The sequence below is a fragment of the Thunnus thynnus genome, chromosome 5, assembly GCF_963924715.1.
Source record: "Thunnus thynnus chromosome 5, fThuThy2.1, whole genome shotgun sequence".
NCBI classification, from domain to species: domain Eukaryota; kingdom Metazoa; phylum Chordata; class Actinopteri; order Scombriformes; family Scombridae; genus Thunnus; species Thunnus thynnus.
In genome coordinates this window covers 30,325,523-30,349,811 of record NC_089521.1, presented here as the reverse complement: position 1 = coordinate 30,349,811, position 24,289 = coordinate 30,325,523, and the positions used below count along the sequence as shown (strand labels likewise).

The 24,289-nt window shown below is 37.1% G+C and overlaps 2 protein-coding genes across 7 annotated transcripts in view; both read right to left on the bottom strand.

Annotated features, from left to right (window-relative positions):
- Positions 1-24,289, bottom strand: part of LOC137183519 (golgin subfamily A member 6-like protein 25) — a 36,967-nt gene that overhangs the window by 5,839 nt on the left and 6,839 nt on the right. The window lies entirely within an intron of this gene.
- On the bottom strand, positions 880-22,628 carry LOC137183520 (golgin subfamily A member 6-like protein 25). 5 transcript variants are annotated; one of them, XM_067590655.1, is made up of 4 exons: positions 21,906-22,628; positions 21,314-21,500; positions 3,542-3,601; positions 880-2,318 (listed from the first exon to the last, which is right to left on the bottom strand). In XM_067590655.1, the coding sequence occupies exon 4, from the start codon at positions 2,303-2,305 to the stop codon at positions 1,652-1,654; it is 654 nt and encodes a 217-aa protein (XP_067446756.1). In that variant the 5' UTR covers positions 2,306-2,318; positions 3,542-3,601; positions 21,314-21,500; positions 21,906-22,628; the 3' UTR covers positions 880-1,651. The 5 variants fall into 5 exon arrangements, with proteins under 5 accessions (XP_067446756.1, XP_067446759.1, XP_067446758.1 ...); XM_067590658.1 differs by lacking the exon at positions 3,542-3,601; XM_067590657.1 differs by lacking the exons at positions 21,314-21,500; positions 21,906-22,628 and adding an exon at positions 15,376-15,859.

Sequence of the window (24,289 nt, the reverse complement as noted above, 5' to 3'; positions counted from 1 at the left end):
TGATCTGGCTCCAATTAATCAGCTAAAAATGACGTCAGATGCGATCATCATGAATGATAAAACCAGGCATCTTATCAACTTACTCGTGGCACAGGAGAACCATAAAACACAGAGACACACCCTTTTCCCGAAGACCTCAGTTTTATAGTTATTGCTCTTTTTTTTCTTTCTTATCGCAGCTTTGACTGTAATTGTCAATGATAACCTACTTGGCAGCTGCTACTTTGTTGTCAAAAGGCAATCAGGGCCAGCTAAAGCCATAGGCCATATGGGCGATCGCCGATCACGTGATTTCGTTTTTGGTTTAAAATGAAAAAAGGAAAAAACCATGTGACTTCCGTTTTTGGTTTTTAACACAAAATCGAATTGGCTGAATGTCCGCAGACCTGTGCAATATTCAATCCAAAAGGGAATAACGATAAAACTAATCGGCAAAAACCAAAAACGGGCCGGGTTTGATTGGTTTTTCGTTATTTGATTCTGACACCAAAAGCGTTTTTTTGTTTTTTGTTTTGAAACAAATAACAGATTTACCATTTTTTGGTTTTTGAATTACAAATGAATTACGAATTATCCGATGATACCTGGACCGTTTTAGCTCCTAGGAGCGCTTGTTTTGTTTTCTGCTTGAACACTGTATCCCCGTATGAGATACAGAGACAGCTGTTACTGTTATCATGGACCAACAAACCACCACCAGCTCCTGCTACGCAGTTGTTTAAAACAAACAAACCCTCGTCACTGAAGCTAGCAGGCAGACTGGAGCCGCTTTCATGAGACAGATGAATGAATCAGAGTTCAGAGGATCATGACATTAACTGACATTAGCGGCATCATATAATAATGTCAGACAAAAGACCACAAAGTAAGTAGGTAAAAAAGCTTTTTTAATTAACATTAGTGTTGTTTTAATCGTCCAGTTATCTGGTGCTGCTGCTTTACATTACAGTAATGTTGATGTAACGTTAGCTTGATAGTTTGGATAGCTTCACTGCTCATGCATTCCCACTGTCTGTAGTTTGTCCACAATTACTGTAATTAACACCATACAAGGTAAAGTTCTGCTTCATGCTCTTATGTACTTTTACTGTAATACTTTAACTACATCAAGCTCATAATACTTTTGTACTTTTACTGCAATACTTTAACTACATCAAGCTCATAATACTTATGTACTTTTACTGTGGTAGGATTTTTCATGAAGGACTTTTACTTGTTACTTGAGTATTTTTACATTGCTTTATTGGTACTTTTACTTCAGTAAAGGATCTGAGAACTTCTTCGGCCAGTGATCATATGTGTTATTTTTCACAGGCATCATACTTTTGCATTCATCTCAATGTCAGATAAGTAATAAGGAAAAATGAAAATTGAAAATGTTTCAAGGGCAAAAAGAGGGAAAGAGATTAATTAATCATCAACTTTTACAAAAGTAAGAAAAGTGAGAAAATCCAACATCATCATCAAGAACTGATTTACATTAGCTTCAATTATTTCATTCATTCTTTTACTTCTTTATGTATAAAGTTACAGTGACCGCACAGCAGCACAGCAGAATAAACATAGTTTTATCCTTTAAATTGTGAATTCTTTCCTGCTGCAGAGCTAGGGTGCGATCCATCTGAGGTATTTTGGCTTCCTTCTGAGACATTTAGGCTTCCTTCAGAGCCACTTTGACTTCCTTTTGAGCCATTTTATCTCTCATCTGAGCCATTTCGGCTTTCATCTGAGCAATTTCAGCTTCCATCTGAGCCATTTCAGCTCCCTTCTGAGCCATTTCTTCTTCCTTCTGAGCCATTTCTTCTTCCATCTGAGCCATTTTGACCTCCTTCTGTGCCATTTTGGCTTTCATCTGAGCCATTTCAGCTTCCATCTTAGCCATTTCGGCTTCCATCTGAGTCATTTTGGCTTCCTTCTGTGCCAGCTTCTTTTTCTCCTCCTCCAGCTGCTCATGCAGAGCATTACAGACAGTCACTGAGGCATCACTGAGTGCTTGGTTCAGTTTGTTGAATTCTTCTTGGTAGTCATAGGACTTAACCATGCGCTTCACCATGCTGCCGTTGGTGCAATTCTTCAGAAGTTTATCAGCTGGCTTCAGAACAGACCTGACTTTCAACAGAGCGGAATTCAAATTCTCTCTTCTCTTCTTTTCTTTGATAGACCTCGACATCTCCTCCAGTTTTTGGACTCTCAAAGCAATGTTTTTGCATTGCTTGTCATTTCTCTTCACCTCCTGGCACCGCGTACAGATGGACTGTACTAAGGAATGGATGAGATTTAACGGTATGACTTCTGCCATTTCCATAGATGCAGTTGGCCTGAAACAGAATAGAGTGACATTAATCAGACATGAATAAATGGGGACAATAATTGTAGTTGAGGAAGAGATGGTGGACTGAGCTGAAATAAACTGAACTGACCTGAGATGAACTGAAGTAATGTGAACTGATTCTGAACTAAATATAATTATTAACTCAGGTGAACTAAACTGAGGCTGGGTAATGTCTGCAAACTTGCGCCTATATCGGCAGTAATCTGCAGGATGACATCATCTGTCTGTGCTTACACATCACTGTTAAACAATAATGATGTTTAATGATGTGACAACGCTGTGGTTAAGGTCTGGTTAGGTTCAGGGAAAGATCATGGTTTGGGTTAAAATGATCATTGTTAAGGTTAGAGAAACATGCGGTGCATTAAAGTTACTACTTCCTTAAAGTTAGGCCACTTTCGTTGTCATGACTACAATAATAACCACGGAGTTAAGGTTAGGGGACAATCGTAATTACGTTTTTCTTTTTAAAACTGTCAGGAAACAAACAGCGGTCTCCTGTGGCAAAGTCCACTGTTAAGTTAATGCCTCCATCCACCCTCCTCCTCTGAATGAGGAAATCTGTCCACATATATATACGTCATCTGAACTGAACCACTGACTGACTATTACTACAGCTGCTAGATGGCATCTGTCACTCAATCATAACTATATGTCGTTTTGCGTGACTGACTTTACAACCTATTGTGTTGAGAGTAGGAATTGTTTCAACAACCCATTTTCACATACATATGGGTGCATGAGTATTGTAGTAATGAAAAAACCTGAACCTATCCTCGAAACTAACTGTATATAAAGTAGTTGAAACTAGCTCCACCTCCATCAGCTCCAACAGTAACATGCTGCTCTAACATTGATGCTTCAGTATTAATAATCTAATGATGTCATATATTATCTATTTTTCTGCAGAGCAAGTTGTTTTACTTTTGATACTTTTTGCTGTTAACATTTCTGTACTTTTACTTAAATAGAATTTTTGTATGCAGAACTTTTACTTGTAATAGAGTATTTTTAGATTGTTGTATTGGTACTTTAACATAAGGATCTGAATACTTCTTCCGCCACTACTTATGAAGACAGGGGGTGACATCAATGCAGCAAAATGTGGTGACTTAAAGGTTAGAGAAAGTTGACATGAAGGTTTATGTTTCAAATTCTTATCTGACAGGCAAATTCTTGGTGGGAAAACCAGTGCTGAGGTACCCTTACCTTCTGAGTGATGGTCAGGCTGTGGTTATACTGGGCAGCTTCAGGTGTGATTGTGTGTAACTGTGAGTGAACAGAACAACACGTCACTGGATAAATCAAATATATTAAAAAATAGACAAAATAGACATATAAGCAAAACAGCAGCCCCAAACATACACGTGAAGTCAAACTGACACAAGAAATGCTTAAAAACACCAATGTTAAAGGATAGGGTCACAATTTGCCAAGTGTTTCTTAAAAGTAGTATGAACAGGAGGAATTATTATGGCAAGAAAAACATGTTTCACTGTTCATTTAGGCTCCTAACTTTAAGACAGACTTGAAAAATTGTGAACCCGTCCTTTAATTTCCTAGCGTGTCCGAGTCAGAGTCCAGACCTCAATCAAATTCTGAATTTGTGGCAGGACTTGAAAAAAGCTGTTTACTCACAGACCACATGACAGAGCTTGAGCAAACTAAGGGAACAGTTTTAATATCCAGATACAGTAGGTCATGATTATGTTGTTTTGATTTGGCTCCAATTAATCAGCTAAAAATGACCTCTGATGTGATCATCATGAATGATAAAACCAAGGCATCTTATCAACTTCCTGGGAGCACAGAAGAACCATAAAACACAAACTCATACACACCCTTGTTTACCATCCTTGTACAACTTTGCTTCTATCTGTTCTCTGTATCAGACAAATGACCCCATTTTTATATCTATTGATCTATTCATTCTTCCTGATTGCAACTCTGACTGTAATCGTCAGGGGTAACCTACTTTGTAGCTGCTATTTTGTTTCCAAAAGGCAATTAAATGTTTCATTATCACCAGCAAAATAACATGTTGTTTACATGAATACTTTGAACGACAGAAAAAAAATCTTAAGAGTCCTACATCAGCTCTGCTATTAGAAATATAACCACTAGGAGAATCCTAACTTCCTCTGCTGTGTCAAGTCAATTTTTTTGTGTTTTTATATACCCTAACTTGTAAATGTGGTTTCTTAGTGAAATAGTTGTAATAGAGTTATAAATATTACAACAGAAATATGAGAAAATAATAATACAATAGAGTTATTAAGACAAGTGAACCCATTTAATTGACAATTATTTACACAAAGTGACATTACTCAGACATCAGATTAATATTTACATCACTTTAATTGTTTGATTACAACAGAAATATGAGACTATAATTAATCATCATCTATTCTGATTTATGATGGTAACCTGCTGCATTAAGGTATCTGTTCATTTCTTATCATGTGTTTTGAGGTGGGTTTTAGATTAAGACTAAAAGGTTTTTAGATGTTGAATTTATAGCTCGATATATGAATAAAACTTGAAAATGGAGCTCGTACCTGTGCTGAGGTGATGTCTATCTGCTGAGGTCTGATCAATCAAGAGTGTCTGCTCAATGAAACTTTCACAAGGCCTTTTATCTTCTCGCAGGTCACACACACACACAGAGAGAGAGAGAGAGGCAGAGAGAGAGAGACAGAGAGAGAGAGAGAGAGGCAGAGAGAGAGAGGGACAGAGAGAGAGAGAGAGAGAGAGAGAGAGAGAGGGCAAAAGGGAGTTCATGCCCTACATATTCACAAGCAGCAACGCCTTTACTTTCTGAGGAGGCTGAAGAAAGCCCTCCTGTCTCCTCAGATCCTGGTGAACTTTTACCGCTGCACCATTGAGAGCATCTGACCAACTGCATCATGGTCTGGTACAGCAGCTGCTCTCTAGCTGCTCAGGAAGGCCCTGAAAACCGTCCATCGCTGACCTCCATCGTACACGGTGTCTGCAGCAGGGCTTGCAGAATTACCAGGGACCCCCTCACACCCCAACATGGACTGTTTGCCCTCTTCCCATCAAGGAGGCAGTACAGGAGCTTTAGGTCCTGCACCAGCAGGCTCAGGAACAGTTTTTTCAATAACAACATAACCATGCTGAACTCTCAAACCCAGTACTAGGCTTGCCCACTCCCCCTCCTCCCCCTTCTCATTCATGATCTTTGAACCACAGCATATCCATATAATTTATACTGTATATTCTTTATTCCTTGCACCTTATCTGTAAATATCACCTTGTCCGTACCTTATTCTACTATTTACACTTTCTGTTTGGATGCAAAACTGTGTTTCGTCGTACTTGTACCACGTGCAATGACAATAAAGTTGAATCTAATCTAATCTTATCTATTCAAAACATCACTGACTTTAATTTCAGGGTAATCTTTATTTCCTGGTGACCAAAGTCCCTTCAAAAACTTTACAATCAATCGATGGTCACAATAAAATATTGATGTCGATGAATGATTTCTTATATTAAGCATAACACCAGAAACATAGGATCGAGGAGCCAGTACAAGGAGTTCAATAATTGTGTGATTGCTGGTTCTTCTGGTTCTTCTCACTCTTTATTCTTATTCCGTCTTCTGTACATTTTTTGCCGCGTTTCAACTGCTGCATACTTTGTGCCATAAAAACCATTCAACTGTCAATCTGTGCATCTCATTCAGCAGATGTGTGCTTGTATTTTTCTGAAATGTAACATGTTTCAGCGATTTTATATTATTTTTTAAAACATTAAAATTTATAATGGCAGTCTGTGGGACAAACCGTCCAACTGAGTTGGAACCTTGGTCACTTTGACACTCAACTGCTCGGAAGTACCTTACAATACAGACGCCATTCAAACTGTAAAATGTTCACAAAACTTTGAACTTTCAAAGTTATCAGATTGTTTAGTGATATCTTTTGTAGTTTTTCAGCAATTTAAGCCCAAAGTCAGGGGTTTTTCAGACTTTTTCAGGTCTCACCAGTGTGTCATGTGATCAGGCACAGTGGAGAGCACAAATATTTTTAGACCAGAAATGTTTTTCTAAACTGCTGTCACTCCCACAATTTTAACTCCTCAAGCACATATCTTGCCTCAGTATGTTGCCACAAGCCTCCTCTCTCTCAAAATGTAAATACATTTCACATAGGACTTATAGTTTTTGAGATCTGAACCTTAATTGATAGAGAGTCCCTGTCATGTTCTCATTGACTGCAATACAGTCTGCAGGATGTGTGTCTCCTCTCACTCCAGTTTCTTAAACTTAAAGATTCTCTCTTCCTTCAAACACTTTTTACACATATCATTCATTCTCATGTTAAACTAGTCTTGCTTTCACTAATGATGTACAAATCTCTGGGCTTCAAGCTCTAGTTTGAGACAAATACATTTTCCTCATCAAAATGGAGATTTTTTTCCTCTCATTACTGGGAATGTCTGTTGGCTCAGTGGTTTAGAACACTGTTCTCCGATCAGCTTCACCTTAAATGACAAGGTTGTCTGTTTGATACCTGCTCACTGCAGTCCTCCTCATAATATTGCTCTCATGTACATCTCTATCATGTACCATAATTCAGTTCCACTCTAGCTTACTTTAACATTATTACCGAAAGTGTGGATTGCTATTCTTGTTAAATACATCTTTTCCCAAATCTACAGATTTTATCTGAGTAGTCCAGTGGTTTAAGCTCATGTCATTTCTGAACTCCTTTTAGATCCAAAGGTTGTGAGTTCGAGTCCTGCTTAGGGCAGAACTCAGTGGAGTTGAAGGATGAAGGAGTCCAGGTGATGTCAATCTCCTTAATGAGCTGAGCTGAACTGCTTTTTTGTCAATTTCATGCAATTGACAGACTAAACACCAAAATCTGGCCTGGCATTGCTGTGTGACATGTTAGCCCAATGCATAGCATGTCTGTCTTACAAACATGAGGCTTTAGGGTCAATTCCACCCATTGCTGATTTTAATCTTGGTAGATTTTTCAATACTCTTCAGCTTCCTTTTATGCAATCTGAATCCACTTCCAGCAATCACACACAATTTCTACAGAAATTGCATTTTCTAGTTTAATGTTGTAATGTTTTATTTTTTAATTAATGTAAAAACATTTTTGGGATAAAATGTATAACATGGTTGATTCCAGGTTACAGTGGAATGATTCATTACAGATGTCAAAACACTGAGTGGAAACTTGAAACTAGAACTGTTTCTAAAAAAGGGTTGTTCAATACAGAAAAACAACTTTACTTCACATAAATGAAAACCAAGAGACTTACTTTATAGCTCCATATGTTTCAACCCTCATCCTACCAATATATTTAACATAAAAGGACTACCGACTGTATGAACTACTGTAAGAAACAACCATCATAGCAAAATGGTAAAATATAAATGGGCTGCATTTATATTGCACCTTACACTACATGCCAACATTCACCCATTCACACACACATTCATACACTGATGGCAGAGGCTGCCATGCAAGGTGCCAACCTGCTCAGCAGAGTTAATCTAATTATTCACACTCACGCAGTGATGGTACAGCCTTTGGGAGCAATTTGGGGTTCAGTATCTTGCTCAAGGACACTTTGACATGTGGACTGGAGGAGCCGGGAATCAAACTGCCGATCTTCTGATTAGTGGTCGAAAAAATAACAGATTATTATTATTTTAGGAGAGTTACATTTAATTTGCATATTGTGTAAAATGAAATTATATACTTTTCTTTAATACAAATTGCAGCTTTTATCCCAAGTACAATTTTGTCTCAAAACTTCAGCAAAGCCAAATCTGACCAGTCTTCATCTGCTTGCGATTGTTGCCTAACACTCATGTCATCCAAAATTATATTATGGAGATATATTCTAGATTTAGGAGAGACGTAATTTTTTAAGTGAAGAATTGTTTTTATTGAACATGCACATAATGGAGAAATTTGAAAAGTCCAACCCCATTGTGATGTTATTGTATTTATAAAGGGGGAAGTGATGGCGAGAGTAGAAGAGGATATTCTAATGATATTCAGGATAAGGATAGGATATTCAGCTAAGACATGATTGGCTGATAGAGATCGTGGTGGAATCTGATTTGTTCAACTAAAAGGGTTAACGCCCCTAATTAGTTGATATGAGAGCAGTAGAAGTGGAGGAGAGAGAGAGGGGAATGAGAATGGATGAATGAGTACAAAGATAGTCTTCCTGCTTGAACTTACGCTAAACTTCATTACAGCCAAACACATCTTGGATCTCTGAGAAACAGAGCAAACCTAAAATCCTTCTCCTTGCATCCCCCTCCTTCTGGCCCTCTCCCTCTGCAGCCTCAAAATGGTTTCATTTGTGCTTTTTCCCACATTCACACCATGTCCTGATCATGCTCTGACTGCATGTCAATCATATGCATGACACACTATTTTACAGTCTTATCTTGTGTAATAGAAGATAAACATTTAATTTAATCATCATAAAATGTTTTATTATGAAATTATGTATTGTATTGACTTTGAACATCATCTTGCCGCGGGAAGAGCAGTATTTAGAGTTGTCTACAGAGCACATGAGGAAATTTGTATCTGCTACATCTTTCTCCTTCAAAATGACTGGCAGAGTGCCCTACCCACCCTGACAGTGTGATACTTTAAATTAGGACCCATGGCAAACATGAACTCAAGAAATGGTTCCATCTATCAAAACTGCATAGGCGGAATTTGGTGCTTTTGACTGAAAAATTGATTGACAAAGTCATGAAAAAATGTAATGATAGAATAAAACACCTGTAAGATATGACAAAAAATTAACTTCTGGGGTCTGCAGGTATCCCAGTCAGTAGGATTAAGGTTCTTCCCAACATTTAGAGGGGCACACAGGAATTATTAGACTGCCATTATAGTACAAAACAAACGAAAACATGAGTTGAAAGCAGATCAAAATATCCCTTCGAAACCGTAATAACAACCCAGCAAACAATGAGACGTTGAATGACCATTGTCTGAATGTCCCATCAAGACGTCCCGTCATGGCTCAAAAATAGTTCAAAAACTTAATGTTGTGCCGACGTCCGCGATGTTACATGGCCATCAGCTGGACGCCCTTCTTGTTCTTCCAAATGTGAATATTTTCTGGTTTCTTTAGTCCTCTGTTACAGTAAACTGAAGTAAACTGAATATCTTTGGGTTGTGGACAAAACAAGACATTTGAAGACGACACCTTGGACTTTGGAAAAGAATGGTTGACATTTTTCACCATTTTATAACATTTTATAGACCAAAAAGCTAATCGATTAATTGAGAAAATAATCATCAGATTGATCGATAATGAATTGGAAAAGCATACATTATTATTAGTTGACATTGTGGGTGTATGTGATGTGCTGTTGTGTGTAGCTTTGTATTTTGTATAATGTGTCCTGTGTGTTTTTTGCTTTGCGCTGTTTGTTATTGTGTTGTTATATGTTTTAATTGTAAGGGACTGCAGATGATAATTAGCTACAAGCTAACTCTGATACAGTACATCAAATGGTAACATTTATGTTTAACACTGTACATGAACCCAATAAATAAATTAGGGGAAAATATTTAAATTTTTAGACTTTTGTTTTTTTGGTTGGAGACTCAGCTGTGTAGAAAGTGCAGGGAGCATGTCCTGTTGGCTGAGTTATTCTGTCAATTCTGTGTTCATTACTTGTTTCTGCTGCCCCCAAGTGGACAAATAATCAGTTATTGCAGGTTTAAAAGATAGTCTGCTTTAAAACAGCTGTCAGGTGTCCATATGAACAGTGAAAGAGGTTTTCCTCGCTGTAATCATTCCTCCTGTTCATACTGGCCATTAAAAGATCCCCTTCAAATGTGCTTTCAATTAAAGTGATGGAGGCCAAAATCCACAGTGTGTCTGAAAAGGTCATGTAGTGCAAAAATGCATTTAAAAGTTGATGTGAAGCTTATATGACTCTTCAGCAGTCTGAGTTAGTCATATCAAGTGGATATCTGACACATTTACAGTCTTTTTAGCATCAAATTCCCTCTTTGTGTTTCCTCGGACAGTGTTTCCCTGTTGAGCTGAAGTTTCATATTAGCTTCAGATAAACTTTGAAATACATTTTTGCACAGAAGGAGGACTGTGGATTTTGTCCCCCATCACTTCCATTGTAAGTGCATTATGAAGGGATCTTCTAATGGTCAGTATGAACAGGAGGAATGATTACAGCAAGAAAAACAGGTTACACTGTTCATTTGGGCTCCTGACTGCTGTGTTCACTACTTGTTTCTGCTGCCCTCAAGTGGAAAAATCAGTTATTGTAGGTTTAAAGGATAGAGTGTTTTACAACAACAGTCAGGTGTCCGTATAAACAGTGAAAGAGGTTTTCCTTGCTGTGATCATTCCTCCTGTTCATACTGGATATTGAAAGATTTAGTGCAAAAATGTATTTAAAAGTTGATGTGAAGCTTATATGAGGCTTCAGCAGTCTGAGTCAGTCATATCAAGTAGATATCTGACACATTTACAGTTTTTTTAGCATCAAATTCCCTCTTTGTGTTTCCTCAGACAGTGTTTCCCTGTTGAGCTGCAGGTGGAAGTATAGTAACAAAAAGAGGGACTTTGGCACTAAAAAGACTGTAACATTGAAAGATATCTACTTGATTTGACTCATTTGGACGCTGAAGCTTCATATTAGCTTCAGATAAACTTTGAATTTGAAAGTTTGAATTTTTGCACAGAAGGAGGACTGTGGGTTTTGTCTCCCATCACTTCCAGTGTAAGTGCATTATGAAGGGATCTTCTAATGGTCAGTATGAACAGGAGGAATGATTACAGCAAGAAAAACAGGTTTCACTGTTCATTTGGGCTCCTGACTGTTGTTTTAAGACACACTTGAAAAACTAGGAATCCGTCCTTTAATATAACTTTTCTCCTATAGGTGAATATAATTTTCTATCCTGCCAACAAGTGATCACATAAAAAACAAAACAAAACACAGAAGCAATTTTTCTGACAATTTTATTTTGCACAAAATTGATAAAGTGCATAAACAAGAGGAGTTCTCAAAATATTTCCATAACTCACATTTTTCTAATTTTAATGGTACAATCACCAGTTATGGATAAGAAAGTATATTTTAATTTAAGAAGCAATTATCAAAGTAAGATACATAACCCCACATGAAAGATAAAATCAGCTTGCTGTGAAACTAAAACATACAGCGAATAAAACTGTAGATAAAGCTGCCGTATAACACAAGTAACTGTTGCTTAGCTTGTGAGGCACTGATCAATAACAAAATTATATTAAATGATATAGAAATTATATAGAATTTATTGAGAATGAGGCAGGAAAAAACAGCAAACCAACAATGAGCCATGCTGACTGTGTCTCATCTCTTCATACTTTAAAAATCATTAATCAATAGTTTAGTCTCTAAACTTCTCACATGCTTTCATTTCAATAAATGTTCAAATGATCCAATATTTCACCAAAAATCAAAGATTAGAGAAAAAGTCCAAAAACTGAAAACAGATTTGTGTATCAGAACTTTGTTTTTGCTTCTTTCCTCTCCCACTAATCATCTCACGACCCCTCAGATTTATCTGCTGACCCTTTGGAGGGGCCCGACCCCTGGGTTGGGAACCACTGGACCAAAAAGCATTAATAATCTAATGATGTCATATATAATAATATATCAGTCAGAGGGACCAAATCACTACTTTTACTGCAATACTTTAACTACATCAAGCTCATAATACTTATGTACTTTTATTGTGGTAGGATTTTTCATGAAGGACTTTTACTTGTTACTTGAGTATTTTTACATTGCTGCATTGGTACTTTTACTTCAGTAAAGGATCTGAGAACTTCTTCCACCAGTGATCGCATGTGTTATTTTTCACAGGCGTCATAATTTTGCATTCATCTCAATGTCAGATAAGTAATAAGGAAAAATGAAAATTATAAATGTTTCAAGGGCAAAAAGAGGGAATGAGATTAATTAATCATCAACTTTTACAAAAGTAAGTGAGAAAAACCAACATCATCATCAAGAACTGATTTACATTACCTCCAAATGATTTCATTCATTCTTTTACTTCTTTATGTATACAGTTACAGTGACCGCACAGCAGCACAGCAGAATAAACATAGTTTTAACTTCTAACTTGCGAATTCTTTCCTGCTGCAGAGCTAGGGTGCGATCCATCTGAGCCACATTGACTTCTATCTGAGCCATTTTGGCTTCCTTCTGAGCCATTTCTTCTTCCCTCTGAGCCATTTTGGCTTTCCTCTTAGCCATTTTGGCTTCCTTCCGAGCCAGCTTCTTTTTCTCCTCCTCCACCTGCTCATGCAGAGCATTACAGACAGTCGCTAAGGCATTACTGAGCCTTTGGTTGAGGTTGTTGAATTCTTCTTGATAGTTTTGGGCCTTGGTCATGGCCTTCATCACGTTGGCGTCGGTGCATTTCTTTATTAGTTCATCAGCTGACTCCAGAACAGGCTTGACTTCAGACAGAGCGGAGTTCAAATTCTCAGATATTTGGTTCGAATCCTTTTCTTCGACAGACTTCAACATCTCCTCCAGTTGTTGGAGTGTCGAAGTAATGTCTTTGCATTGCTTCTCATTTCTCTTCACATCCCGGCACCGCTTGTAGATGGCTCGTACTGAAGAAAGGATAGGATCTAATGGTATGACTTCTGAGGCCTTAACGAGTTTGTCTACCACATCCATAGCTGCAGTTGGCCTGAAACAGAATAGAGTGGCATTAATCAGACATGAATAAATGGGGACAATAATTCTAGTTGAGGCAGAGATGGTGGACTGAACTAAAATAAACTGAACTGACCTGAGATGAACTGAAGTAATGTGAACAGTTTCTGAACTAAATATAATTATTAACTAAGCTGAACTAAACTGAGGCTGGGTAACGTCTGCAAACTTGTGGCTACTAGAATGCACAATAAGTCCTCCAAATTAAATGACCTAATATTTGGTTTGACCATGTGATTCCAGAACGACATGTAGGAGCGTTTTCTAATCTAAGCAGGACAACATCATTTGTCTGTGCTTTCCAAAACAGATACACTTTAAGGACTGTTTAGATTTAGGCACAAAAACCACTTGGTTAGGTTTATGGAAAGATCACGGTTTGGGTTAAAATGATAACTTTATTAAGGTTAGATTCTACTACTACTACTATTTCCTTAAAGTTAGGCCACCTTCGTTGTCATGGCTACAATAATAACCATGAGGTTAAGATTAGGGGATGATCGTAATTACATTTTTGTTTTTAAACTGTCAGGAAAAAAAACAGCAGTCTCCTGTGGCAAAGTCCACTGTTAAGTTAATGCCTCCATCCACCCTCCTCCTCTGAATGAGGAAATCTGTCCACATCTATATACGTCATCTGAACTGAACCACTGACTCACAGTTACTACAGCTGCTAGATGGCATCTGTCACTCAATCATAACTATATGTCGTTTTTAGGTGACTGACATTACGACCTATTGTGTTGACAGTAGGAATTGTTTCAACGACTCTTTTCATGTACATATGGGTACATGAGCATTGAAGTATTGAAAAAACCTGAATCTATACCTGAAACTAATTGCATATAAAGTAGTTGAAACTAGCTCCACCTCCAGCAGCTACAACAGTAACATGCTGAGCAAGTGGTAGCAAGTTGATTTTTTTGTATGCAGAACTTTTACTTGTAGAGTATTTTTAGATTACTGTATTGGTACTTTCACATAAGGATCTGAATACTTCTTCCACCACTGCTTATGAAGACAGAGGGTGACATCAATGCAGCAAAATGTGGTGACTTAAAGGTTACAGAAAGTTGACATGAAGGTTTATGTTTCCAAATTCTTGGTGGGAAAACCACTGCTTAAGTGCCCTTAACTTCTGAGCGACCAGTAAGTCAGGCTGTGGTTGTACTGGGCAGCTTCAGGTGTGATTGTGTGTGTAACTGTGTGTGAACAGGACAACATGTCACTGGATAAATCAAAAATATGAAAAAATAGACATATAAGCAAAACAACAGCCCTCAAATCGACATATAAGTGTCCAAGTCAGAGTCCAGACCTCAATCCAGTACTGACTTTGCGGCAGGACTTGAAAAAAGCTGTTTACTCACAGACCACATGACAGAGCTTGAGCAAACTGAGGGAACAGTTTTAATATCCAGATACAGTAGGTCATGATCATGTTGTTTTGATTTGGCTCCAATTAATCAGCTTAAAATGACCTCTGATGTGATCATCATGAATGATAAAACCAAGGCATCTTATCAACTTACTGGTGGCGCAGAAGAACCATAAAACACAGACTCAAACACACCCTTGTCTACCAACCTTGTACAACTTTGCTTCTATCTGTTCTCTGTATCAGACAAATGACTGCAGTTTTACAGTTATTGATATATTCGTTCTTCCTGATTGCAGCTTTGACTGTAATCGTCAGTGGTAACTTACTTTGTAGCTGCTACTTTGTTTCCAAAAGGCAATGAAATGTTTCATTATCACCAGCAAAATAACATGTTGTTTACATGAATACTTTGAATGACAGAAAAAAATCTTAAGATTCCTACATCAGCTCTGCTATTAGAAATATAACCACTAAGAGAATCCTAACTTCCTCTGCTGTGTCGAGTCTGTTTTTTTGTTTTTATATACCCTAACTTGTAAATGTGGTTTCTTAGTCAAGTAGTAATAGAGTTACAAAGATTACAACAGAAATATGAGAAAATAATAATAAAATAGAGTTATTAAGACAAGTGAATGCATTTAATTATGACAACTATTCACATAAAGTGACATTACTCAGACATCAGATTAATATTTACATCAGAGTATATGTCATCATCTATTCTTCTGATTTATGATGGTACATTCAGTCTGCCAAAAACCTGCTGCATTGAGGTATCTGTTCATTTCTTATCATGTGTTTTGAGGTGAGTTTTAGATTTAGACTAAAAGGTTTTTAGATGTTGAATTTATTGCTCGATATATGAATAAAACTTGAAAATGGAGCTCGTACCTGTGCTGCAGTGATGTCTGTCTGCTGATGTCTGATCAATCAAGAGTGTCTGCTCAACGAAACTTTCACACAGCCTTTTATCTTCTTGCAGGTCACACACCCAGATAGAGAGAGAGAGAGACAGAGAGAGAGAGGGCAAAAGGGAGTTCATGCCCTATACATGCACAAGCAGCAGCGCCTTTACTTTCTGAGGAGGCTGAAGAAAGCCCTCCTGTCTCCTCAGATCCTGGTGAACTTCTACCGCTGCACCATCGAGAGCATCTGACCAACTGCATCATGGTGTGGTACAACAGCTGCTCCGTAGCTGACAGGAAGGCCCTGAAAACCGCCCAACACCAACAACAACTCCCTGCCATCGCTGACCTCCATCGTACACGAGGTCTGCAGCAGGGCTTGCAGCGTTACCAGGGACCCCTCACATACCAACACACGTTATTTATTAACAACAGCACCTTATTCTTTATTTGTGCTTTCTTGTTGGATGCAAAACTACATTTCGTTGCACTTGTATTTGTACTATGTACAATGACAATAAAGTTGAATCTAATCTGATCTTATCTTTTCTACACATTACCAACCTTAATTACAGGGTAATCTTTATTCCCTGGTGACCAAAGTCCCTTCAATCACTCTATGGCCACAATAAAATATTGAATGATTTCTTATGATATCTTTATTTCAATTAGGAGAGATGTTTTTTTTAAATTCTTGAGCACTCATAGTGTTGAGCTTTCAGAGCGTCTGGTCCAGAAAGTCGGAGCCTTCTCTCAGTGAGGCGTCTGCCGGCCTCTTCAGGGGATCAGACCAATTGTTTGTTTTTAAGCTGAACTGTATATATTGAGTAATCAGCTTAAAGTAACTAGAATTAAAACTTTTTAAATACTAAAAGTAAGTAGAACAACAGTATTAACACTATCAGCTATGTGAGCTATTTTTTTGTATGTCTGCATATAGATAAGAGTGAGTAAGTCATGTATTTGATTCGTGCATTAATACTTTTTGATGTGAACCTACACTATTAGATCTGTGAATGTTTTTAGTATTCAACACTGATCTGTACCTGCTTTGTGGTACTTTATATATTTCTGTTTACTAAGAAAATACATAAGACACACGTGTAAATCATGTGATATGTCGTCTGTTTTTGATGAGAACATAAATCTGTTGTCACAATAGAACAATACTATCAGTTAAGTTAACTTAGTTTAACTTTGTTGGTAAAATGACACATCTGAACCACTTCAGGGCTAAAATGAGCACTTCTTTGCTTATGTGACCTGCTCAACTGGAGGGAAAGACACTACTAACCACACCTTAACCTGGGTCCATCCAAGACTAGTTGCTGTATACAGGTCAACACACAGATAAGTGTAAAGAAAATTAGACAGAGACATGACTTCAAGTGCAATTGTATAAATATTTATTAAAAGGAAAAAAAGAGTAAGACTGTTGCAGTAAAACTAGAGGACCACTTTATTGTTATAAAAACAGACTGATAAGTGCCGAAGCAGGTATAAAGATTTTAAAATAGCACAACATGGAGATCCCATATTGGTTCTGGGCAACAGAGAGAAAAAAAACATTTACAGTATTCCTCACTCTACGAAAAAAAGAGGATATTATTAACAAGACAGGTTGACTGTTGTAGGATTAGCCTTTATCCAATTCTATTTCACCACGTGTTCACACCACTACCACCACACACGCACACACACACACACACACACATATACACACACGCTATCAATAAAATTGTCCCCCCTCCGATTTCATTGGGTGGGGGACAGTGATATAGCATGATGTGGTTTTGTTGTAAGATTTCATGTTACATTCTGTTTGAATGTGGGTTGCTAAAATTATGCTATAAATGATATTATATTATTAATCATATTATTATATTTCACTGTAAAGGCTTGACGGACTTCACACATATACTGATGTCAGATTCAGATAAATCCTGTAGTCAAAGAATATTCAAATGCTGAGACTGTTGTTTGTTTGTTTGGAGACTCAGCTGTGTAGAAAGTGCAGGGAGCATGTCTAGTTGAGTTATTAATATTCTGTCAGTGCTGTGTTCACTACTTGTTTCTGCTGCCCTCAAGTGGAAAAATCAGTTATTGTAGGTTTAAAGGATTGTGTGTTTTAAAACAACAGTCAGGTGTCCTTATAAACAGTGAAAGAGGTTTTCCTCGCTGAAAGCATTCCTCCTGTTCATACTGGATATTAAAATATTTAGTGCAAAAATGCATTTAAAAGTTGATGTGAAGCTTATATGAGGCTTCAGCAGTCTGAGTTAGTCATATCAAGTGGATATCTGACACATTTACAGTCTTTTTAGCATCAAATTCCCTCTTTGTGTTTCCTCGGACAGTGTTTCCCTGTTGAGCTGCAGGTGGAAGTATAGTAACAAAAAGAGGAACTTTGGCACTAAAAAGACTGTAACGTTGAAAGATATCTACTTAATTTGACTCATTTGGGCGCTGAAGCTTCATATTAGCTTCAGATAAACTTTGAAATACATTTTTGCGCAGAAGGAGGACTGTGGGTTTTGTCCCCCATCTCTTCCATTGTAAGTGCATTATGAAGGGATCTTCTAATGGTCAGTATGAACAGGAGGAATGATTACAGCAAGAAAAACAGGTTTCACTGTTCATTTGGGCTCCTGACTGTTGTTTCAAGACACACTTGAAAAACTATGAATCCATCCTTTAATATATCTTTTCTCCTATAGGTGAATATAATTTTCCACCCTGTCAACAAGTGATCACATAAAAAACAAAACACAGAAGCAAATTTTCTGACAATTTTATTTTGCACAAAATTGATAAAGGGAATAAACAAGAGGAGTTTTCAAAATGTTTCCATAACTCACATTTTTATAATTTTAATGGTACAATCACCAGTTGTGAATAAGAAAGTATATTTTAATTTAAGAAACAATTATTAAAGTAAGATACATAGCATCACATGAAAGATAAAATCAGCTTGCTGTGAAACTAAAACATACAGCAAATAAATAAATAAATAGATAAAGCTGCCGTATAACACAAGTAACTGTTGCTTAGCTTGTGAGGCACTGATCAAGAACAAAATGATATTAAATGATATAGAATTTATTGAGAATGAGGCAGGAAAAAAAACAGAAAACCAGCAATGAGCCATGTTGACTGTGTCTCATCTCTTCATACTTTAAAAATCAATAGTTTAGTCTCAAAACGTCTCACATGCTTTCATTTCAATAAATGTTCAAATGATCCAATATTTCAGCAAAAATCAAAGATTAGAGAAAAAGTGCAAAAACTGAAAACAGATTTGTGCATCAGAACTTTGTTTTTTCTTCTTTCCTCTCCCATTAATCATCTCACGACCCCTCAGATTTATCTGCTGACCCTTTGGAGGGGCCCGACCCCTAGGTTGGGAACCACTGGACTAAACTAGCTAACTGTATATAAAGTAGTTGAAACTAGCTCCACCTCCAGCATCTATGATGTCATATATAATAATATATCAGTCAGAGGAACCAAACCACTACTTTTACTGCAATACTTAAACTACATCAAGCTCATAATACTTATGTACTTTTACTGCAATACTTAAACTACATCAAGCTCATAATACTTATGTACTTTTACTGTAGTAGGATTTTTCATGCAGGACTTGTAACTTTTATACTTAAGTAAAGGATCTGAAAACTTCTTCCATCACTGATCATATGTGTTATTTTTCACAGGCGTCATACTTTTGCATTCGTCTCAATGTCCTATAAGTAATAAGGAAAAATGAAAATTTCAAATGTTTCAAGGGCAAAAAGAAGGAAGAGATTAATTAATCATCAGTTTGTACAAAAATGAGAAAAGTGAGAAAAACCATCATCATCATTTCCATACGTGGTTTCTTGAGACTACATGTGCTACCAGAAACAAAGTGTGAAAAGCTAGGTTTTAAATCTCTAAACTGTGTGGTTCTCTGTTTAAGACCAATTGGTGTAGACTCAAGGTGCCAGGTTAGGAAGAGGTTAGTTGCATGCAAGACCTAGTTACTGGATGAAACGTGTGTTAGCGGCAAGCTAGCTCTGCTTTGTGGCTCCTGTGTTTGTTGAATCAGCCAGCAGACTTGTGTGATAGCTTCTGGCTTAGTTACTGAGTCTTAAGTAGGCTCTCAGCCAAAAAAAAAATAATAATGTGTGTGTCTGTTGTAAGCAGGCCACACAAGAGAGCAGAGAGCTGAGAGTGGAGCAATCACGAAGGAGAAGAGAGAGAGAAAAGAGAAACGTGTAATTGTTGTTTCTTGAGGATTCCCTTTGTTTCTTATTATTTCCTCATGCAAAGCTAGGAATCTATTCAACTTGGCCTCCGTCTGAATGATTTCGCCTTCCTTCTCAGCAATTTTGGCTTCCTGCACCTGGTCATACAGAGCATTAGAGAGATTTATTAAGGCATCATTGAGCCTTTGGTTCAGGTCATTGAATTCCTTTCGGTAGTAAATGGACTTAAACCAGCGCTTCATCGTGTTGGAGCTGTTGTATTTCTTTATTAGTTCATCAGCTGACTCCAGAACAGACTTGAGATCCAACAGAATGGAGTTAAAAGTCAGAGATATTTGGTTCCAGTCCGCGTCGTTCATAGACTGCAACAACTTTTCCAGTTTTTGGAGATTCAAATCAATCTTTTGGCATTGCTTATTATTTTTCCTTACTGCCTGGAACTGTTTGAGGATGGACTTTATCAAGGAAAGGATATAACCGAACGGTATGACATCTGCGGCCTGAACGATTTGGTCAACCACATCCATAGCTGCAGGTGGCCTGAAACAGAATAGAGTGGCATTAATCAGACATGAATAAATGGGGACAATAATTCTAGTTGAGCCAGAGATAGTGGACTGAACTAAAATAAACTGACTTGAGATGAACTGAAGTAATGTAAACAGATTCTGAACTAAATATAATTATTAACTAAGGTGAACTAAACTGAGGCTGGGTAACGTCTGCAAACTTGACCAAATATGTGGTTTGACCATGTGACTCCAGAACGACACATAGGAGTGTTTTCTAATCTGGTGCCTCTACCGGCAGTAATCAGCAGGACAACATCATTTGTCTGTGCTTTCCAAAACTATTACACATCACTTTCAAACAATAATGATGTTTTATGAAGGTCTGGTTAGGTATAGAAACAAAAAACACTTGGTTAGGAAAGATCATGGTTTGTGTGGGTTAAAGTTACTACTTCCTTTGAGTTAGGCCACCTTTGTTGTCATGGCTACAGTAATAACCAAGTTAAGGTCAGGGGATGTTACGTTATCAACTTCCTGGTAGCACGGAAGAATGTTAAAACACAGACACAAACATACCCTTGTCCTCAGCCTTGCACAACTTTGTTTCCTTCTGACATCAGTTTTATACAGTGAAAACTGCTTATAATGATCACAGTTACAGTGATCAACTGCTTATATAGATCAGACAGAATCATTCCTATACAAATTCTGTTTAAATAATTCACTTATAGTAATCAAGTAGTCCGCTTACATGTAAATTTTGGGTCTTTTCATACATGAAAACATATGGAAAAATATTAAAAATACGGTAACACGGTAATACAGTAAAATTTTCTTTTTTACCTTGCTCCCAAGTAACACGTATGATGTGTATTTAGTGGCTGCGGCACCATTATCAGGTGTTGCAGCACCAGGGTTTTGTGGAGGTTCGGGGTAGGCATATTTATTTGTAACCACTGCAGAAACGTTGAATATCTACATTTCAACATGTGTAATACGTTGCCTGATGGTACGTTCAGTCTGCCAAAAATCTGCTGCATTAAGGTATCTGTTCATTTCTTATCATGTGTTTTGAGGTGAGTTTTAGATTAAGACTGAAAGGTTTTTAGTTGTTGAATTTATAGCTCGACATATGAATAAAACTTGAAAATGGAGCTCGTACCTGTGCTGCAGTGATGTCTGTCTGCTGAGGTCTGATCAATCTGGAGTGTCTGCTCAATGAAACTTTCACACAGCCTTTTATCTTTTCTCAGGTCACACACACACACACACACGTAGCAGCTGTAGTATGGTTGCTCACAGGATGAAGAACACCAATCACACCAGGAATCAGGATCTGCACATTTATTCTATAAGAGTAAAATGGAGCACAGTCAGCACACAGACACACAGTGGCAGCTCTCTCAGTCCCAAGCACAAAGGCTTTTTTCTTGTTAAAGTAAACAAAAAGATACTGCTATAAATAAAAAATGTGCACAATAGAAAATTATATGCCCTTACAGTAGTTACACATGTGTATTTGAAATCAGCAGTTACAATAAAAGCAAAACGAAAGTAAAAAATGAGTAAAATTAATATTCACTGAAACAAAATTTACTGTTTCCACTAGATGTCTCAACCTCTAGTTTACATATAAACATAGCATCTCTTCAGAAAGAAAAAGAAAAATGCTACTACTACTCATTCAATGCAGTCCTTTCATAAAAATACACAAGAATATTACAGATAGCCGGTCAAAGCAGATGGCCGCCCACCTTGAGTCCGGTTCTTCTTGAGGTTTCTACCCGTTAAAGGGGAGTTTTTCCTTACCGCTGTCGCCAAGTGCTGCTCATGGGGGAATTGTTGGGTCTCTGTAAATTAAAGAGTACGATCTAGACCTGCTCTATGTGAAAAGTGCCCTGAGATAACCTTTGTTGTGGTTTGGCGCTATATAAATAAAACTTGCATTGAATTGAATTGAATTGAATTGAATTGAATAAGTTTCTCACTAGAAGGTGAAGCCTTCTAGTGACTTTCAATATGCTATTTCTCACTCTTTGACCTTCCTGTTTTTCTAACCACAACCAGTGTGACATTTTATCTCAGCAGCTGCAGACAGACAGAAAGAGAAAGTGAATGAGATTTGAAAAGTGAGCGTGGGAAGGATCTCTTGTCTCTCTCTGTATCTCTAATACACAGCGTAAGGCAGACATCTCACCAGTGTTGGTCAACCTACATTGGCTACCAATAGATTGTAGAATTGATTTGAAAATTCTTTTAATTACCTATAATGCACTGCATGGACTGGCCCCAACCTATATCTCTGAATTACTGTGTTCCCTGACCACGGTGAGATCACTGAGGTCTACTGATCAATGCCTTCTGGCTGTTTCGTAAGCACTTTATTGCATAACATCTGACTAATCTCTGTATTGCTTTCACTGTTTTTATTGTTATATCTGACTTCTGTGTAGTTATTATGCTTTTGTTGTTTTATATTGATATTATGTGTTGTTACACTTTATATTTATTTTTATTTTTATTCTATTTTATTTCCCTCTCGTTTTATTTGCATTGTAAAGCACCTTGTAACTCTGGTTTTGAAAGGCGCTTTATAAATAAAGTTAACTTACTTATTCTCAGTCTGAGATTTTCAACTTTTCAAACATTACAGTAATCTGAAGAGACCCTTTCACGCAGTCACTACAAAACATTTTTTCTTTAGTATTCAAATGTTAAATCTCTGTTGAGCTGTTCTGGAGTTCTGGAAAAAAGTTGTGTGTTCATGTACCACTTATTCAGGTGATATTTTACTGAACAGTATAATATTTAATAAGTCAATAACAGGCAAACATATACAATTGATCTGTGCTAACTAATGCAGAATAAACCGGCCATAGTTAAAATAAACTGGCAACTCTGTGTATTTTCATTTTTAATCAGTTGGTAAGTGCACAAACAACATTTTTGATCAATAATCTCTTTGGTAATTAAAAAAGATACCGGTATTACCTTTTTAAGATGTTGTAGATGAATTCACATTAGAAAACTAACTTGGTGTAAAGTGCAGCCTCACAGAGCTGCTTAGTTGTAGACTCTAACCAGCCTTTCTTGTTGAATTAATTATCTTTTTTTATATATAATTTAATATTAGTTTTGATGTCAGTATTACATTCATGTCCATTTTTTAAATCTCGTCTCATTCATTGCGCTTATATAAAAACGTTTTTTTTTTCTTTTTTTGTCAGAGGCTGAATTGTGTTCTTTGCTTTCCAACACATGCTCACACATCCATGTATTACTCAAGCCTGTTTCATTGAAATTACCTCCCTGTGACTGTAATAGGAGAAGTAAGCTCACTAGAAGCAACATCCTGGCAGTATGAAAATTGAAAAGAAAGATTTGTACCGATTAAGATTATACAAATCAAAGATACAGTAAGTCTTCACTTAGTGGAAAATGAGAGGGTGAAGAAATCTTCAAACAAATACAGTAATAATTTATAAAGATTATTGCTTCTTTTCTTTATCTGGATTTCTTCTTTGTGTCAGAGTCTCTCAGAGCTTTGCACAGTGTGTTGTCAAGTGTGACTTCCTGTCTCACTAAACCACAGAGGAAATAAGAGCTTGTTTGAGAAGAACCAGTTATGCATGGATTACTGGTAAGTACGTGAAAATACATGCATGTTAGAATTATAATGTGCATGCATTGTCACGTATTCAGTTTTCAGAGTGAGACGCCACAGCTTCTCTCCACCAACCACTAAACAAATATACAGTTCTGAAAGTCCATGTCTAAAATATAATGAAAGAGTAACTTGTGTTGTTCACATTTTCTTCTATTATTTGGGGTTTGTTTTGTCTTGTGTTTTGAAGTTCTTTATTTTAGGAATTTCATATTAAAAAGCTGCAAATGTGGAGGGCACCCACTTGATTATGTCTAGCTCAGGTTAGTGAACCTTCATTCTAGCCTAAGTTGAATTTAACAATGCATTTTTTCTCAGTATTTGACTTCCATCACTTACATTTAAGGTAGTATTTCAGAGCAGGTATGAACATCAGATCTGCTACTAGAAATATAACCAGCCTAACTTCCTCTGCTATGTTTTTTTCTGTTTTAATCACCCTAACAGAGAACTGAGTTGGACTATACTTGGCTG

Coding starts and splice junctions, on each gene's coding strand:
- LOC137183520 (XM_067590655.1), bottom strand. CDS start 2,305: ATGGAAATGGCAGAAGTCATACCGTTAAATCTCATCCATTCCTTAGTA.